The following is a 15071-nucleotide window of genomic DNA, read 5'->3' on the forward strand; positions in this document are numbered from 1 at the left end:
CATCGTTCTGTGTTCTAGACACTGCAAAGTGAATGTTATTCATATTTTTGGTAACACCTGCTACTTGTCCAAATGGATTAATCTTATTATAGCACAATTTTTTTTTTGAGATGGAGTCTTGCTATGTTGCCCAGGCTGGAATGCAATGGCGCCATCTCACCTCAGTGGAACCTCCACCTCCCCAGTAGCTGGGATTATAGGCACCCACCACCACACCTGGCTAATTTTTATATTTTTAGTAGAGACAGGGTTTCACCATGTTGGCCAGGCTGGTCTCGAACTCCTGATCTCAAGTGATCCACCCACCTCAACCTCCCTAAACTGCTGGCATTACAGGAATGAGCCACTGTGCCCAGCCCACAATTCTTTTATCACATGCTAATTCGCAAGAAGCAAGATGAAGAATTTTGGTAGATTGTATTGCTATTCATTTCTATTAAACATACCCAACTGTTTTGGACCTAAGAAACCTGTCCAGGGTGGGTGGTATATTAAAGTACTGATTTTACATAGATATTTAAACATTTTTCTTACGCAGGTGAAGATTCAAAATACCACTGAAATATAAGCCTGATTTGTTTGTTGTACTTTTTCCAAGGACTGGGTACTGTTTTACATGTTCCTTGAAAAAGAAAACATTCTAGGAGGCAGCAATGAATAAATATTGAGCAAACTTGGCAAAGAAATGTAAACTTTATCTTTTGTATAATTTCTAAATATCTTTAGGAGCAGTTAACCCAACTCCATAGTTCTAAAATACAAGGCTCCATTTCACAGATATTACCCCATTTGTAAGATCCTCATTCATTCTGAAGGAAACATACCAGTTTCTCCATTTTCATTAACTTGATGTCCTGTTGATGCAGTTTCTCATTCTTGATCTCTAACACAGCTTTCAGGCTTTCTAACTCCTGTTCCAGATACATGATCTGAGGATTTTTCTGGAAAGGACATAGCAAGATACTGCTCTTATTCCACCCACTCACGTAGTTCAAATTCTTAACATAAAGAATCTTCGATTAGATTTAGACATTAGACAAGTAGCAAGCAACAGATGTTCATCATCTTAGAGCAATTTCAAAGAAAGACGTGAAAAACAAGAGCACCTTAATGTCAAAGACTAGTCCTAATATTGAAAGCAAACATTTCACTTATTTATCAGTAACTTAATATGCAAAAATGTGAGTTGCATCAAACATGTTATTGTATCAAGAGAAAAACCTTGCTTACGTACAAAACAGAATCTTGGCTGGAGATGAGGCAATGTGTGAGTCAGTTATTGGCATTTGCGGGGAGAACAGGGAACAACAGTTCTCTCCTACCAAACAAACTGATCAGGAAAGAAAAAGCAGTGCATTATATGGCTCTCTGGAAAACAACAGGGATAACAATGTCCTGAGTCTTTGGATTTTCGTTATTATCAGGCTATGTTGACCGGGCCATACTTCTAGGGCAGATGTAATACTATCATTTTATATTGTGACACCCCAGTATACACGGCATGGAGTACATAGCCTATTAAAATTTCTCTCCAAAAATTACAAGTTTGCCAGGCATAATGGCATATGCCTACAGTCCCAGCTACTCAGAAGGCTGAGGAGGGAGAATCAACTGAGCCAGGAGGTCAAGGCTGCAGTGAACTGTGAACACACCACTGCATTCTAGCCTGGTGGCAGAACAAGACCCTGTCTCAAAAACACAAAACTCTCCAAAATAAATGCTACATCAGGGGAGGCGTCCTCTGAGAGCACACCATCAGTGTGGATTTCCCACCACCGCCTACCCACTCCTTGCTTTATTCGGAAATTCAACTAAACCATCCAAAATTTATGCTACAGAAGAACACCATAAGGTCCACTGATCACGTATGTTTAATGAAGGAACGTCTTAGGTAAGAGTCAGTGGTGTGGCTCATCAAGCTTATCTTCCAGGGCAGTGGTTTCTGCTCTGGACCAATCCTTAGGGAGAATCCAGGAAGGGGTCTTCAGGGATTACTTAATCCAAACCCCTTACTTCACACAGAAAGAGGAAACGTGTTCCACGGGTTAAGCGACCTACTCAGGAAAGATCAGGAAAGCTTCCAGAGCTGGAAAGGGTCAGGGCAGGGACTAATACTCACATCTTTAATTCTAGGTTCTTCAGATAGTTCCCCGAGGCTGGGAGAGGTATGCGTGTTTATGGTGAGAGGTGGGGGGGTGGGATGAGGAGAGGTTGGTTAATGCATCCAAACATACAGCTAGACAGAAGGAATAGGTTCTAGTGTTCAATAACATAGTAGGGTGACTATAGTTAACAATAATGTGTACTTCAAAATAGCTACAAGAGAAGATATGGAATGTTCTAAACACAAAGAAATGATAAAGATGACAGATACCCTAAATACCCTGACTTGGGCATTACACAGTCTATGATTGTCTCAACACATCAAATGTAGCCCATAAATACGTACAAATACTAAGTATCAATTTTTAAATTTCATGCATTTTATACAGTGTTATCCTCGTACACAGCATTTTTTTTTTTTTTACCTTGAAAATAGCGAATCCTACCTCATTTTTGTTAGAGGGAAACCGCATAACTTACCGTCAGTTTTAAAATTAGAGCATTTACAAGACTTGTACCCTCTGCATTTTCTCCTCCTACTCTGCCAGCCCATCCCTTTCTCCCGGACTACAGAGACACACTCTTTTTCCGCAGCCTCAGCATACTTACGTGGCAGAAGCGGTTGTATGTTTCTGTGTTCCTCAATCTGACTCTGCCTTAGCTTTTCAAAAGTGGCTGCAGTAGAAGAATCCCCTTTGTGTACCGGAAGCTCTTTCAAACCTGTTTCCTGAGCCATCAATAAGGTTTACACCCTGCATATCCCTGCATATGAGTTTAGATTTCTTTTGAAATCACTGACTCTTCCTAAGAATCTTCTAGAATAGCTCTGAAGTTTCTTTGAATATTAGCTCATCTAATGTTATCAAATAGCTACAGGGTCTCCCAATGAGATTATTTGCAGAAGGTCTCACTGAGAGATCCACACATGCACTTTCTAGAGCTGGCCAGAGATTTTAAGTGGAGAAAAGCTTTGCTTCTGCAGTCCCAGAGCATAAACATGGAAAGAAAACGGTGATACTAAAGGCAGAAGCAGCAAGGAAACAAATTTTTTTCAAAAAGACAAAAAAAGGTTGGGGGAAGGCAGGGGAGAAAGGACAAATGTGCCATGAGAAATTTCAGCTTCCAAGAGATTTGTAGTTTTCAGAAGTGACATTTATCCATACGATGAAATATTATTCATCCATAAAAAGAAATGAAATACTGACGTAGGCTAAACCATGGATGAACCTTGGAAACTTTATACTAAGTAAAAGACGCCAGTCTTAAAGGACCACATGTTGTACAATCAACCTTTTGTATTCATTCCTCAGAATAAGTAAATCCATAGAGATAGAAAGTAGACTGGGGATAGCCTGGTGCTGGGAAATTTGGGGGAAATGGGGAGTGACTGCTAATAGGTCCAGGGTTCCTTTTGGGGATGATAAAGTTCTAGAAAGAGGTACTGGTGACCAATGGACAACTTTATGAATATACTAAAAGCCACTGAATTTTACATTTTAAAAGGGTGAACTTTTCCTGGCCAACATGGTAAAACCCCATCTCTACTAAAAATACAAAAATTAGCTGGGCATGGTAACGCGTCCCTGTAATCCCAGCTACTTGGGAGGGTGAGACAGGAGACTCGCTTGAACCCAGGAGGTGGAGGTTGCAGTGAGCCGAGATCACGCCATTACACTCCAGCCTGAGTGACAGAGTGAGACTCCATCTCAAAAAAAAAAAAAAAAAAAAAAGTGAACTTTGTAAATTGTATCCCAATACAGTGATTTTTTTTTTTTTTAAATAAAGTCTTCACATAAGACTCTAATCCTAATTGGTAGTTTCCTTCTTTTTCTGTAGGTATTAGCTTAGACCACCAGAAACATCCTGGACTTCATCTGTATGTCAGATTTTAGGATGGTAAAACAAGACACCAGTAAGCAAAGCAGCTGTTTTACACACCTTAGAAAGCATATTGCCAGACATGAGAAGGACTCCCAACCTGTGTTATTTCTCTGGCTGCTGAGTACTTCAACGACTCTAAAAGGCATAAGAAGAAAAATTCCATCCTGATAAAGGAGCACACACAACTTACCAAATTTGCTTTCTCTCTTGCTCTTCTTTTTTGTTCTTCTGATTTCAATTTTTCATTTAAAGCATCATTTTCACTCTTCAGATCGCTGATTTGCTTCTAAAACACAAACAATGAAATGTGGAACATAAGTTAACAAGACCCCAGAAACTCAGCATACCTACACAGAAACATTAAAACCAAACAAAATCAAAAATGATATTTTTTTTGTGGGGGATGCTGGGATATTGACATTCACCCACCTCTAGCGATTCCTGCTTCTCAGAAAGTAAATCTTCAAGCGATTTCTTTTCCATTTCATGGCCTTTCTTAATTTCTGGGAAAATAAAAGGAAATTTTTGAGGCAATAACATTCTATGAGATCAATGTACTCTAAAACAGTAAAGCATATAGATGTAGGGGTTGATGATGAAGCCATATGACGTTACTTTATATCTATAGTATGCTTTTATGTAAATTGGCCATCTGTTCTCAAAATGGCCTTGAGAGGCGGTTAGGGTAGACATTCCCATTTTATGACTGAGAGCCCTGAGGCCCACCAAGGCCCACAGAGGCCATGCGACCTTAGGACAACACTGAGTGCCATTTCAGGGCAGGCTCTCATAAATGCCACTCCAGACTCCTGGTCTGGAAACCCTGTGCTCTTTTCAATTTGCTCTTCATGACCTAAACATAAGTCTAAAATTATACTCATTTCTAGCAGGAAGGAAGAAAACCAATGTTTACTAAAAGTCTGCCTGGGGCCAGTCACTTTTACACGTTATCATCTCTGCCTGACTTTGGGCAACTCTATTTTTCTGGTGAGAAAGTCCTTGCTAAAGGTCACACAGCCGGTTCTTAGCACTCAACCATGCTGCTCTGTAAAATGCAACTGGTTTAGTAGAAAGACTGAGCGACACTGCCGATTCTGTTCTGAAAGCAATGGCTTACACCCTCCCACTGATGACAGATGAAAAATAGAAAAGACTGTTTTTCTATTCAGTAAGTGGCGTCGACATTTCACAGCACCGCTGCTGTGCAGGAGCACTTGGGGTGGATCCTTTACTGTGGATTACAAGATAGAAACTTGTACTTTCCACTTCCCAGGAACCTAAGCTGGCAACCACCGCCCCCAAAATGGCCTTTACAATCTTCCAAAGCCCATCCTATTTAACACAAGGCTGGCATTTGTAACTATTATTTGCATCCTTAGTGGGAAAAGGCATCTGTTAACAATAAACAATGCAAAAAGGAACCAAGAACACCCGAGCCTGACGGCCACAGGGCATTCACTGAAGCAGAAAATTATGAATCATTTCCATCTTAAAACATATCATGTGGTTCCTTCAGATTTTATTCTGTTTAAAGAGGAAAAAAAGCATCCTTGCCTGAAAGTGAGGCTTCATAGGCCTTCTTTAGCAATTCAACTTTCTCCGAGTGGCTAGCTTCAATTTCCAACTTAGAGGTTTCATGGGCAGCGTTTAAGTTGTCAAACTGTAAGCAACAAACAAAACCAGGGTTTAACAGTAAAACCAAATATCCTAAGTTGAATAAGCAAAGCAACCACATTAGGAGACTTCACAGCTTCATAGGTAAGCTTGGGCTCTAGTTTAAAGGCTCCCCAACACATACAAAGGCCAGGGCAGTGGTTCACACTTGTAACCTCAGCACTCTGGGAGGCAGAGGTGGAGGATCACTTGGAGCCCAGCAGTTCAAGTGCAGCCTGGGCAATGTTGCAAGACTCTGTCCCACATGCACACACACAAAGAATGCATAAAGAGCAACGCAACTGGGATTCACCACTCTACTCTCCTCTGTCTCCTTCCCTACCCTCAGGAACACAGACATAGAGGCTCTCCAGGGTGACGGACGGAAATGGCTGCATCAGTCACAAGGAATGACCAGGAACGAGGATATGTTTCACAGTGACAGGGCCACATGCTCTGCGCCTGTCACTTGACCACTCAGGCCCTAGCACGTCCCTGGCCTGGAGTAGGCACTCTGTTGATATTTGCTAAATGAAAAACTGAGTTAAAAAGAGAGCTACGAAATTAAAAAGGTTTGATATTTTATTCAGTGAAAAAAAATGGGGTATTTAAACAAATGCCACTAAAAAAAAAAAAAAAAAAAAGAAATGCAAAACAATAGTTTGGCAGCACACCACCAGGATGTTTACAAAGGATGATTTCTGGGTAGAAAGAAAGGGTTGTTTTTTCAATTTTATCTTTTCCTCCTTCTTTTCTTCCCTTCTTTCACTTAACATACATCCATTCCTTTGGTCATAAGAAAACTATTCAATTAAAAAGATATTGTTTCCGAGGCAGGCGGATCACCTGAGGTTGGGAGTTCGAGACCATCCTGGCCAACATGGTGAAACCCCGTCTCTACTAAAAATACAAAAATTAGCTGGGCATGGTGATGGGTGCCTATAGTCCCAGCTATTCAGGAGGCTGAGGCAGGAGAATCACTTGAACCCGGGAAGCAGAGGCAGAGGCTGCAGTGAGCCAAGATCAAGCCACTGTACTCCAGCCTCCAGGCTGGGAGACAGAGTGGGACTCTGTCTTAAATAAACAACAACAACAACATACTTTTTATACCTATTAGACTAAAAAAGAGAAGCTCATCAAGGATGTGAATAGCAACAAGGATTCAAGTAAGCAGCAGAAGCCTCAGACAAACTCTGGCTGCAAAGGCACAGACCTGCTCTTGCAATTGCATTTTGTACTTCTCTGCTTCTTCAATGTAAGTGTCCCGAAGCTTTTCATACTCCCTGGTGTAAAATTCTTTAAGCCGATTCTCTCGTTCTGTTTTTTCAGCCTGGTGCTGCTGGACAAATGCTTCATACGCTGTTTGTAACTCATTCCTGGCTTCTTCTAATTTCTCACAGGTGGTTGAAGCAGTGACTAAAAACAGATGAGAAGGAAGAGGGAAGAAGTCATTTTATTTGTGAAATGTCCTATATATTCATTACAGTCACACACAGCTGTGATGACACCTGAAGCATAAACCCACGATGTCTCGGGTCTCTGGTGACCATGTCTTCAAATATAACAGTATCGAAGTGAACTGTAAAAAGGAAGATGAGGGCAGGGCACAGTGGCTCACACCTGTAATCCCAGCACTTTGGGAGGCCGAGGTGGGGGAATCACCTGAGGTCAGGAGTTCAAGATCGGCCTGGTCAACATGGTGAAACACTGTCTCTCTTAAAAATACAAAAATTAGCCGGGCATGGTGGCAGGTGCCTGTAATCCCAGCTACTTGGGAGGGTGAGGCAGGAGAATTGCTTGAACCCGGGAGGCAGAGGTTGTAGTGAGCCAAGATCATGCCACTGCACTATAGCCGGGGTGAGAGACTGAGACTCCATCTCCAAAAAAAAAAAACAAAAAAAAACCACACACACACACACACACACACTCAAACAACTGACTCCCAAGCAGTAAGAGAAGTACTTCAGTCAGAAGACCCGGGTTTCCAAGGGATGATCCCCTCTCATGTGGTGAGCAGTCAGTGCAGTGCTCAAGAAAAGAGCCTTGGCCAGGCTCAGACATTTCTTAGGACAAGCGACTCCTCCCTCTCCCAGCCTGCCAGTGTGGCAGAAGCTCAGACAAGAGCAGGAAAGACCAGGAATAAGAAACAAGTGGACCTTAAGCTTGTACTTAATTTGAGCTGATTATAATTTGTTATTTCAAAACTAATAAAAATGAAATATTAGCCTCTATTAAACACAAATCACCAGAGCACAAATATCTTAGGGAAAAAAAACAATCTTAAAAGCACCCACATAGGCCAGGCATGGTGGTTTGCGCCTATAATTCAAGTATTTTAAGAAGCTGATGCAGGAGAATCATCTGCACCCAGGAGTTCATGACCAGCCTGGACAACACAGGGAAACCCCATCTCTTAAAATTAAAAAAAAAAAAAATTATCCAGGCATGATGGTGTGAGCCTGTAGTCCCTGCTACTGAGGAGGCTGAGGTGGGAGGATCACTTGAGCTCAGGAGGTTGAGGCTGCAGTGAGCCATGATTGCATAACTGTCAGGCAACGGAGCAAGACCCTATCTCAAAAAAAAAAAAAAAAGCAATATAAAATGAAAGGTTAAAAAAATTTATATATGTATACATAGGTACATATGTGCACATGTGTATGCATATTTACACATGCATGTGTATATATCTGTACATGTGTGTATACATATATGTGTATGTATATGTATATATACATATCTATACATATATACACATATATACACTATATATAGACACACACACACACACACACACACACACACACACACAGAGTCTTGCTCTATTGCCCAGGCTGAAGTGCAATGACATGATCTTGGCTCACTGCAACTTTCAACTCCCAGGTTCAAGTGATTCTCCTGCCTCAGCCTCCTCAGTAGCTGGGATTACAGGCGCATGCCACCACAACCAGCTAATTTTTGTATTTTAGTAGACACATGGTTTTACCATGTTGGTCAGGCTGTTCTCTAACTCCTGACCTCGTGATCCGCCTGCCTCGGCCTCCCAGTTAATATATTTTAAAAGGGCAAAGTAATCTGATAAACATAATTGAAAATCAGAACATCGATGCGCGAGAGGAGCCAAGATGGCCGAATAGGAACAGCTCCGGTCTACAGCTTCTGCATTTCCATCTGAGGTACCGTGTTCATCTCACTAGGGAGTGCCTGACAGTGGGCGCAGGTCAGTGGGTGAGCGCACCGTGCGCCAGCCGAAGCAGGGGCGAGGCATTGCCTCACTCGGGAAGCCCAAGGGGTCAGGGAGTTCCCTTTCCAGGGGTGACAGACGGCACCTGGAAAATCGGGCCACTCCCACCCGAATACTGTGCTTTTCCGACGGGCTTAGGAAACGGTGCCCCAGGAGAGTATAGCCCGCACCTGGCTCAGAGGGTCCTACGCCCACGGAGTCTCGCTGATTGCTAGCACAGCAGTCTGAGATCAAACAGCAAGTCGGCAGCGAGGCTGGGGGAGGGGCGCCCGCCATTGCCCAGGCTCGCTTAGGTAAACAAAGCAGCCTGGAAGCTTGAACTGGGTGGAGGAAGCTTGAACTCCTGGAAGCTTGAACTCCTCCACCACAGCTCAAGGAGGCCTGCCTGCCTCTTGTAGGCTCCACCTCTGGGGGCAGGGCGCAGACAAACAAAAAGACAGCAGTAACCTCTGCAGACTTAAATGTCCCTGTCTGACAGCTTTGAGGAGAGCAGTGGTTCTCCCAGCACGCAACTGGAGATCTGAGAACGGGCTGACTGCCTCCTCAAGTGGGTCCCTGACCCCTGACCCCCGAGCAGCCTAACTGGGAGGCACCCCCCAGCAGGGGCAGACTGATACCTCACACGGCCGGCCAGGTACTCCAACAGACCTGCAGCTGAGGGTCCTGTCTGTTAGAAGGAAAACTAACAGAAAGGACATCCACACCAAAAGCCCATCTGTACATCACCATCATCAAAGACCAAAAGTAGATAAAACCACAAAGATGGGGAAAAAACAAAGCAGAAAAACTGGAAACTCTAAAAAGCAGAGTACCTCTCCTCCTCCAAAGGAACGCAGTTCCTCACCAGCAACGGAACAAAGCTGGACGGAGAATGACTTTGACGAGCTGAGAGAAGAAGGCTTCAGACGATCAAATTACTCCGAGCTACGGGAGGATATTCAAACCAAAGGCAAAGAAGTTGAAAACTTTGAAAAAAATTTAGAAGAATGTATAACTAGAATAACCAATACAGAGAAGTGCTTAAAGGAGCTGATGGAGCTGAAAACCAAGGCTCGAGAACTACGTGAAGAATACAGAAGCCTCAGGAGCCGATGCGATCAAATGGAAGAAAGGGTATCAGCCCTGGAAGATGAAATGAATGAAATGAAGTGAGAAGGGAAGTTTAGAGAAAAAAGAATAAAAAGAAACGAGCAAAGCCTCCAAGAAATGTGGGACTATGTGAAAAGACCAAATCTACGTCTGACTGGTGTACCTGAAAGTGACGGGGAGAATGGAAACAAGTTGGAAAACACTCTGCAGGATATTATCCAGGAGAACTTCCCCAATCTAGCAAGGCAGGCCAACATTCAGATTCAGGAAATACAGAGAACGCCACAAAGATACTCCTCGAGAAGAGCAACTCCAAGACACATAATTGTCAGATTCACCAAAGTTGAAATGAAGGAAAAAATGTTAAGGGCAGCCAGAGAGAAAGGTCGGGTTACCATCAAAGGGAAGCCCATCAGACTAACAGCGGATCTCTCGGCAGAAACCCTACAAGCCAGAAGAGAGTGGGGGCCAATATTCAACATTCTTAGAGAAAAGAATTTTCAACCCAGAATTTCATATCCTGCCAAACTAAGCTTCATAAGTGAAGGAGAAATAAAATACTTTACAGACAAGCAAATGCTGAGAGATTTTGTCACCACCAGGCCTGCCCTAAAAGAGCTCCTGAAGGAAGTGCTACACATGGAAAGGCACAACTGGTACCAGCCACTGCAAAATCATACCGAAATGTAAAGACCATCGAGACTAGGAAGAGACTGCATCAACTAATGAGCAAAATAACCAGCTAACATCATAATGACAGGATCAGATTCACACATAACAATATTAACTTTAAATGTAAATGGACTAAATGCTCCAATTAAAAGACACAGACTGGCAAATTGGATAAAGACTCAAGACCCATCAGTGTGCTGTATTCAGGAAACCCATCTCACGGGCAGAGACACACATAGGCTCAAAATAAAAGGATGGAGGAAGATCTACCAAGCAAATGGAAAACAAAAAAAGGCAGGGGTTGCAATCCTAGTCTCTGATAAAACAGACTTTAAACCAACAAAGATCAAAAGAGACAAAGAAGGCCATTACATAATGGTAAAGGGATTAATTCAACAAAAAGAGCTAACTATCCTAAATATATATGCACCCAATACAGGAGCACCCAGATTCATAAAGCAAGTCCTGAGTGACCTACAAAGAGACTTAGACTCCCACACATTAATAATGGGAGACTTTAACACCCCACTGTCAACATTAGACAGATCAACGAAACAGAAAATCAACAAGGATACCCAGGAATTGAACTCAGCTCTGCACCAAGCGGACCTAATAGACATCTACAGAACTCTCCACCCCAAATCAACAGAATATACATTTTTTTCAGCACCACACCACACCTATTCCAAAATTGACCATATACTTGGAAGTAAAGCTCTCCTTAATAAATGTAAAAGAACAGAAATTATAACAAACTATCTCTCAGATCACAGTGCAATCAAGCTAGAACTCAGGATTAAGAATCTCACTCAAAACCGCTCAACTACATGGAAACTGAACAACCTGCTCCTGAATGACTACTGGGTACATAACGAAATGAAGGCAGAAATAAAGATGTTCTTTGAAACCAACGAGAACCAAGACACAACATACCAGAATCTCTGGGATGCATTCAAAGCAGTGTGTAGAGGGAAATTTATAGTACTAAATGCCCACAAGAGAAAGCAGGAAAGATCCAAAATTGACACCCTAACATCACAATTAAAAGAACTAGAAAAGCAAGAGCAAACACATTCAAAAGCTAGCAGAAGGCAAGAAATAACTAAAATCAGAGCAGAACTGAAGGAAATAGAGACACAAAAAACCCTTCAAAAAATAAATGAATCCAGGAGCTGGTTTTTTGAAAGGATCAACAAAATTAAGAGACCGCTAGCAAGATTAATAAAGAAAAAAAGAGAGAAGAATCAAATAGATGCAATAAAAAATGATAAAGGGGATATCACCACCGATCCCACAGAAATACAAACTACCATCAGAGAATATTACAAACACCTCTACGCAAATAAACTAGAAAATCTAGAAGAAATGGATAAATTCCTCGACACATACACCCTCCCAAGACTAAACCAGGAAGAAGTTGAATCTCTGAATAGACCAATAACAGGAGCTGAAATTGTGGCAATAATCAATAGCTTACCAACCAAAAAAAGTCCAGGACCAGATGGGTTCACAGCTGAATTCTACCAGAGGTACAAGGAGGAGCTGGTACCATTACTTCTGAAACTATTCCAATCAATAGAAAAAGAGGGAATCCTCCCTAACTCATTTTATGAGGCCAGCATCATCCTGATACCAAAGCCTGGCAGAGACACAACAAAAAAAGAGAATTTTAGACCAATATCCTTGATGAACATTGATGCAAAAATCCTCAATAAAATACTGGCAAACCAAATCCAGCAGCACATCAAAAAGCTTATCCACCATGATCAAGTGGGCTTCATCCCTGGGATGCAAGGCTGGTTCAATATACACAAATCAATAAATGTAATCCAGCATATAAACAGAACCAAAGTCAAAAACCACATGATTATCTCAATAGATGCAGAAAAGGCCTTTGACAAAATTCAACAACCCTTCATGCTAAAAACTCTCAATAAATTAGGTATTGATGGGTCGTATCTCAAAATAATAAGAGCTATTTATGACAAACCCACAGCCAATATCATACTGAATGGGCAAAAACTGGAAGCATTCCCTTTGAAAACTGGCACAAGACAGGGATGCCCTCTCTCACCACTTCTATTCAACATAGTGTTGGAAGTTCTGGCCAGGGCAATTAGGCAAGAGAAGGAAATAAAGGGTATTCAATTAGGAAAAGAGGAAGTCAAATTGTCCTGTTTGCAGATGACATGATAGTATATCTAGAAAACCCCATTGTCTCAGCCCAAAATCTCCTTAAGCTGATAAGCAACTTCAGCAAAGTCTCAGGATACAAAATCAATGTACAAAAATCACAAGCATTCTTATACATCAATAACAGACAAACAGAGAGCCAAATCATGAGTGAACTCCCATTCACAATTGCTTCAAAGAGAATAAAATACCTAGGAATCCAACTTACAAGGGATGTGAAGGACCTCTTCAAGGAGAACTACAAACCACTGCTCAAGGAAATAAAAGAGGATACAAACAAATGGAAGAACATTCCATGCTCATGGGTAGGAAGAATCAATATCATGAAAATGGCCATCCTTCCCAAGGTAATTTACAGATTCAATGCCATCCCCCATCAAGTTACCAATGACTTTCTTCACAGAATTGGAAAAAACTACTTTAAAGTTCATATGGAACTAAAAAAGAGCCCGCATCACCAAGTCAATCCTAAGCCAAAAGAACAAAGCTGGAGGCATCACACTACCTGACTTCAAACTATACTACAAGGCTACAGTAACCAAAACAGCATGGTACTGGTACCAAAACAGAGATATAGATCAATGGAACAGAACAGAGCCGTCAGAAATAATGCCACATATCTACAACCATCTGATCTTTGACAAACCTGACAAAAACAAGAAATGGGGAAAGGATTCCCTATTTAATAAATGGTGCTGGGAAAACTGGCTAGCCATATGTAGAAAGCTGAAACTGGATCCCTTCCTGACACCTTATACAAAAATCAATTCAAGATGGATTAAAGACTTAAATGTTAGACCTAAAACCATAAAAACCCTAGAAGAAAACCTAGGCAATACCATTCAGGACATAGGCATGGGCAAGGACTTCATGTCTAAAACACCAAAAGCAATGGCAACAAAAGCCAAAATTGACAAATGGGATCTAATTAAACTCAAGAGCTTCTGCACAGCAAAGGAAACTACCATCAGAGTGAACAGGCAGCCTACAAAATGGGAGAAAATTTTCGCAACCTACTCATCTGACAAAGGGCTAATATCCAGAATCTACAATGAACTCCAACAAATTTACAAGAAAAAAACAAACAACCCCATCAAAAAGTGGGCGAAGGACATGAACAGACACTTCTCAAAAGAAGACATTTATGCAGCCAAAAAACACATGAAAAAATGCTCACCATCACTGGCCATCAGAGAAATGCAAATCAAAACCACAATGAGATACCATCTCACACCAGTTAGAATGGCAATCATTAAAAAGTCAGGAAACAACAGGTGCTGGAGAGGATGTGGAGAAATAGGAACACTTTTACACTGTTGGTGGGACTGTAAACTAGTTCAACCCTTGTGGAAGTCAGTGTGGCGATTCCTCAGGGATCTAGAACTAGAAATTCCATTTGACCCAGCCATCCCATTACTGGGTATATACCCAAAGGACTATAAATCATGCTGCTATAAAGACACATGCACACGTATGTTTATTGTGGCATTATTCACAATAGCAAAGACTTGGAACCAACCCAAATGTCCAACAATGATAGACTGGATTAAGAAAATGTGGCACATATACCCCATGGAATACTATGCAGCCATAAAAAATGATGAGTTCACGTCCTTTGTAGGGACATGGATGAAATTGGAAATCACATTCTCAGTAAACTATCGCAAGAACAAAAAACCAAACACCGCATATTCTCACTCATAGGTGGGAATTGAACAATGAGAACACATGGACACAGGAAGGGGAACATCACACTTCGGGGACTGTTGTGGGGTGGGGGGAGGGGGGAGAAAAAAATAAACAAATAAATAAATGAATAAATAAATAAATAAATAAAAGAAAGTCATGCGCTCCTCAAAAAAAAAAAAAAAAAAAGAAAATCAGAACATCTTACCTCTTCCTTACAACTATCAAAAATAGAATGACTAAATATAATACATGGCAGAACACACCCAAAGATACATGTACACACACTACAATAAATCCTAGAAAATCTTGAATTCCTTAGGAAGCCTGACTTTGGACATTCCCAGTCTTCCATCACTGATGTGTAAATACAGGCAGACAGGGAACTACTGTAACTGTCAGGGGTACACATGTTGTCCACATCCCCAGAGTACCTGTGGATTAATACAACAGGGTTGCTGGCAAATCTGTTAAACCCTTACCTCTCTTTGGAAAGGAATAACATATCAGGAGTTGAAGGAAGAAGATTATTTTAGGGCAGAGAAAAGGACAA

General features: G+C 41.5%; 2 protein-coding genes across 10 annotated transcripts in view; one reads left to right on the forward strand and one right to left on the reverse strand.

The window, feature by feature from the left end:
• The window catches only part of PDGFRL (platelet derived growth factor receptor like), a 75962-nt gene extending 71542 nt beyond the window's left edge, over positions 1-4420 (forward strand). Inside the window, exon 6 of the mRNA XM_054561236.2 lies at positions 3940-4420. Coding sequence (XP_054417211.2) covers positions 3940-3951 — 12 coding nt within the window. The 3' untranslated portion in view covers positions 3952-4420. The remainder of the gene's footprint in view (positions 1-3939) is intronic.
• Positions 1-15071, reverse strand: part of MTUS1 (microtubule associated scaffold protein 1) — a 160882-nt gene that overhangs the window by 5126 nt on the left and 140685 nt on the right. For all 9 annotated transcript variants that reach the window (XM_063726301.1, XM_063726302.1, XM_024250569.3 and 6 more), the window contains 5 exon segments: positions 6851-7053; positions 5539-5644; positions 4414-4487; positions 4175-4270; positions 825-941 (listed from right to left, as the gene is read on the reverse strand). In XM_063726301.1, coding sequence (XP_063582371.1) covers positions 825-941; positions 4175-4270; positions 4414-4487; positions 5539-5644; positions 6851-7053 — 596 coding nt within the window.

The sequence above is a fragment of the Pongo abelii genome, chromosome 7 (assembly GCF_028885655.2).
Source record: "Pongo abelii isolate AG06213 chromosome 7, NHGRI_mPonAbe1-v2.0_pri, whole genome shotgun sequence".
In the NCBI taxonomy this organism is placed as follows: domain Eukaryota; kingdom Metazoa; phylum Chordata; class Mammalia; order Primates; family Hominidae; genus Pongo; species Pongo abelii.